The 5,000-nt window shown below is 46.6% G+C and overlaps 1 protein-coding gene across 2 annotated transcripts in view; it reads left to right on the top strand.

Annotated features, from left to right (window-relative positions):
- The window catches only part of fcho2 (FCH and mu domain containing endocytic adaptor 2), a 63,429-nt gene that overhangs the window by 17,344 nt on the left and 41,085 nt on the right, over positions 1–5,000 (top strand). For both annotated transcript variants that reach the window (XM_031577503.2, XM_031577502.2), the window contains exons 3-4: positions 4,569–4,643; positions 4,832–4,973. In XM_031577503.2, coding sequence (XP_031433363.1) covers positions 4,569–4,643; positions 4,832–4,973 — 217 coding nt within the window. The remainder of the gene's footprint in view (positions 1–4,568; positions 4,644–4,831; positions 4,974–5,000) is intronic.

Genomic DNA, 5,000 nt, shown 5'->3' with positions numbered 1-5,000 from the left:
GTGAATTGCCCCCATCCCCTTTGTGAGTAAACGAGCCTGACTGAGCATGAGCAGCTTGTGAGGAGGAGTTCACCACACCACTCTGGCCACAGGTGCACCAGAACCACAGGGTCAGGCATGAAAAGGACCTAAAGCTTGTATTTTAACCTGAGATGACATTGTACACACATTGCATCCTGTATATGTGTGTGTGTGAATGTGTGAGATGCGATGCTTTGTTTGAGAGTGAGTAAAAGTGTAGAGTGTGTGTGTTTTTGTGTAAACTTGTGAATGTGATGGTGTGTGTGTGTGTGCCCTTGTGTGTGAGAGTATAGTGTGTGTGTGTGCGTGAGATGCGATGCTGCGTGGATACAAACGGATGTTTGTGGTCTCATACCGATGCTCTGTGCCCTCAGTTGGCTGTGGTTGTTTTAACCCAGTATGAACCCTGTGTGTGTGTGTGTGTGTGTGTGTGTGTGTGTGTGTGTGTGTGTGTGTGTGTGTGTGTGTGTGTGTGTGTGTGTGTGTGTGTGTGCGCGCTGTGAGACACTGAGCAAAACCGAGCTGAATAATTCACACAGTCACTAAAACAATGTTCCTCCTTCTCCCGCTGTCAGGTTGAGGAAGAAGCCTTGGGAACTGACAAAGCTGAAAGTGTGTGTGTTTGTATCTGGAGTTGTGTGTATGTGTATGGTTGGTGTTTATCTGTGTATAAATCTGTATGTGGAATTTCATGCGCGGGGTGCAGCTGTGTGTGTGTGTGTGTGTGTGTGTGTGTGTGTGTGTGTGTGTGTGTGTGTGTGTGTGTGTGTGTGTGGGTGTGGGTGTGGGTGTGGGTGTGGGTGTACTGACTTTCACTAGTGGTCAATTACTCTGAAGAGGTGCTTAATGTCGGTCATTTTCTCTCCTTCCCTGTTGTGGCTTTAAGTTCATTGCCATGGTGGTGAACAGTGAACAGTTCTGTTTCTCAGATCAGCGTGCACTGTGTGACGAGCTCTTTTCCTCAGAGTGCACTGTATGTTATTCCAGCAGAAAGACTTGTTAGCCAAACCCATTTGGGCCCATTTGTGGAGAACTCTAATGGGTGTTTAGCACATTACAATCCCCAGTGGTGGGTTCTAGAGGAAATGGAGGGGAACATTTTTTTCTGTTCTCTTTTCTCTCTCTCCGTCTTAAGCTCTTACTACCTGATTGTCTGTTTATCCTGAGAAAACCCCATGCACACACCCTCCATGGTCGCCTATCTGTCAGGAGCAGATTGTCAGGGGAGGGTGTGTGTGTGTGTGTGTGTTTGTGTGTGTTTGTGTGTGTGTGTGTGTGTGTGTGTGTGTGTGTGTGTGTTAATGAAATTTACCTTTTCATAAATCGTATGGTTGTACCTCAGACTGACAGGTGCACTCAGATAAGGTTCCAGACTCTCGGGGGTAGTTCTGCTCTATGCTCACGTGCCTAGATAGTTCACATACCTGCATTCTTTCCATCAGGGGATATTTCCTTGAGATGAGCCATCATTTCTTCCTCTGTCTCGTCTGGCTGGAGGTGTATTTCATTCCTGACACTTTCTGCATTGTTCACCTGCGCTGACCCACCCTAGCGCTAGCTGTAGGTAGAAGCCCTGAGGTGTTGAGACAGTAGTGATTGGCTGAACATGATGTGTTTGTATCGCCACGGTAATGGTGGCAATCACATTGTTTTTTAATTAGTCCCAAGAATAAGTGTTATAGGCCGTGTGGAGGAGGGTGAGAAGGAGTTTCAAACTGTAGGATTAAATGGAGAGAGAGTGACTAAGAATAAGCAAGTGTGTGTGTGTGTGAGTGTGAGGGAGAGAGAGAATAAGAATAAGCAAGTGTGAGTGTGTGTGTGTGTCTTTGTGTGTGTGTGTGTGTGTGTGTGAGAGGGAGAGAGAGAATAAGAATAAGTGTGTGTGTGTGTGTGTGTGAGGGAGAGAGAAAAAGAATAAGCGTGTGTGTGTGTGTGTGTGTGTGTGTGTGTGTGTGTGTGTGAGGGGGAGAGAGAGAGACTAAGAATAAGCAAGTCTGTGTGTTTGTGTGTATCTGAGACAGAGACAGAGTGAGAGACTAAAAATGAGGAAGTGTGTGTGTGTGTGTGTGTGAGGGAGAGTGAGGGTATACTCCCTTAAGCATTGCAAAACATCTTTAAAATTCTTCTTTTTCAGGCACGGGGGCAATGTCTGGTATGTGTACTGACTTTCACTAGTGGTCAATTACTCTGAAGAGGTGCTTAATGTCGGTCATTTCCTCTCCTTCCCTGTTGTGGCTTTAAGTTCATTGCCATGGTGGTGAACAGTGAACAGTTCTCAGATCAGCGTGCACTGTGTGACGAGCTCTTTTCCTCAGAGTGCACTGTATGTTATTCCAGCAGAAAGACTTGTTAGCCAAACCCATTTGGGCCCATTTTTGGAGAACTCTAATGGGTGTTTAGCACATTACAATCCCCAGTGATCGGTTCTAGAGGAAATGGAGGGGAACCTTTTTTTTCTGTTCTCTTTTCTCTCTCTTAAGCTCTTACTACCTGATTGTCTGTTTATCCTGAGAAAACCCCATGCACACACCCTCCATGGTCGCCTATCTGTCAAGAGCAGATTGTCAGGGGAGGGGGTGTGTGTGTGTGTGTGTGTGTCTGTGTGTGTGTCTGTGTGTGTGTCTGTCTGTCTGTCTGTCTGTCTGTCTGTCTGTCTGTCTGTCTGTCTGTCTGTCTGTCTGTCTGTCTGTCTGTCTGTCTGTCTGTCTGTCCTTGTCACTTCATCAGAATCACTGTGTATGTGTGCCCTCTAGTGGCCAGAGTGTGAATTGCCCCCATCCCCTTTGTGAGTAAACGAGCCTGACTGAGCATGAGCAGCTTGTGAGGAGGAGTTCACCACACCACTCTGGCCACAGGTGCACCAGAACCACAGGGTCAGGCATGAAAAGGACCTAAAGCTTGTATTTTAACCTGAGATGACATTGTACACACATTGCATCCTGTATATGTGTGTGTGTGAATGTGTGAGATGCGATGCTTTGTTTGAGAGTGAGTAAAAGTGTAGAGTGTGTGTGTTTTTGTGTAAACTTGTGAATGTGATGGTGTGTGTGTGTGTGCCCTTGTGTGTGAGAGTATAGTGTGTGTGTGTGCGTGAGATGCGATGCTGCGTGGATACAAACGGATGTTTGTGGTCTCATACCGATGCTCTGTGCCCTCAGTTGGCTGTGGTTGTTTTAACCCAGTATGAACCCTGTGTGTGTGTGTGTGTGTGTGTGTGTGTGTGTGTGTGTGTGTGTGTGTGTGTGTGTGTGTGTGTGTGTGTGTGTGTGTGTGTGTGTGTGTGTGTGTGTGCGCGCTGTGAGACACTGAGCAAAACCGAGCTGAATAATTCACACAGTCACTAAAACAATGTTCCTCCTTCTCCCGCTGTCAGGTTGAGGAAGAAGCCTTGGGAACTGACAAAGCTGAAAGTGTGTGTGTTTGTATCTGGAGTTGTGTGTATGTGTATGGTTGGTGTTTATCTGTGTATAAATCTGTATGTGGAATTTCATGCGCGGGGTGCAGCTGTGTGTGTGTGTGTGTGTGTGTGTGTGTGTGTGTGTGTGTGTGTGTGTGTGTGTGTGTGTGTGTGTGTGTGTGTGTAAAAGGGAGGGAGATTGTGTGTGTGTGTGTGTGGGTGAGTGGTGAGAGTGAGTGAGTGAGTGAGTGTATGTGTGAGAGACCTCCGTGTGTGTGTGTGTGTGTGAGAGTAAGTAAGTGAGTGAGTGTATGTGTGTTTGTGTGTGTGAGACAGAGTGCAGAGTTGATGAGGCCACAGGCTCTTCTACTTACATGGAAAGTGTTCTTCTTCTTTCGCCTGGCTTAAGCGTAGAACATGGCACCACTTCAGCCCGAGCAAAACACTGACACGAGATGAACTCCGAGAAGCAGAACCCGTCACAGACTGGGGATGAACGTTATGTGTTATCTGAGCCCTGAATGCTAAGTGTGTGCTATGAATTAAACACAGTTTAGCATGTGTGCTGTTGCTAATGTATTCAGATGTAGGGGGCATGGAGAAAGTATGAGCTCTGAGATCTAGTCATTGCTACGGATGGTGCTTCATAAATGAATCAACCAGCGCACACACGAACACACAGGAACACACACACACTCAGCCGAGTGCTATGTTTTAGTGTTAAAGAGAGCCACCGTAGTCTGATCACACGCATGTTTTTACATGGCTGTAATTAAATGGCTGAGAATGACAATGACACTGTGTGTGTGTGTGTGTGTGTGTGTGTGTGTGTGTGTGTGTGTGTGTGTGTGTGTGTGTGTGTGTGTGTGTGTGTGTGGTGTGTGTGTGTGTGTGTGTGTGTGTGTGTGTGTGTGTGCCTGCGCGCGCCAGGCCTTTCTCATGTAGCTGCAGCGTAGCGGGTTGGAACAATGGTACTTTTTCTCAGAACTTTGAGATGAGCCTGCCATTCTGAGTTTTTCCCCTTTTGGAACTTGGAACGTTTAAGTTACCTGGAACACCATTAGTAGTGAAGTATTTCTGGATGGCCTTATATGGGCCAGCTGTGGCTCCTATCTCCACAGTAAGTAACAAACTTCTTCCTCTCTCTCAGGTCTACCATTGAAGATACCTATGGAAAAGCCATGACCAAACTGGCCAAGTCTGCCAGCAACTTCTCTCAGCTAGGGTGAGCAAATCAGTCTTCATGTGTGTTGTATGTCTAAGTGTTTTAAGAGCAGTTAGTATTGTGTGTGTGTGTGTGTGTGTGTTTAAGAAAGTGTTGGTAGATGTGATGTCATGACATTTATTTTGGCTTCAATTAGTGATTGTGTGTGTGTGTGTGTGTGTGTGTGTGTGTGTGTGTGTGTGTGACAGGACATTTGCCCCTGTGTGGGATGTGTTTAAGAGCTCGACGGAGAAGCTGGCTGTGTGTCACCTAGAGCTGGTCAGGAAGCTGCAGGAGCTCATGAAGGAAGTGCAGAAATATGTAGACGACCAGGCCAAAGCCCACAAAAAGGTACTACTACTACTACTACACACACAC

The sequence above is a fragment of the Clupea harengus genome, chromosome 12 (genome assembly GCF_900700415.2).
Source record: "Clupea harengus chromosome 12, Ch_v2.0.2, whole genome shotgun sequence".
NCBI lineage: Eukaryota > Metazoa > Chordata > Actinopteri > Clupeiformes > Clupeidae > Clupea > Clupea harengus.
This window is presented reverse-complemented; position numbering and strand designations above follow the sequence as displayed.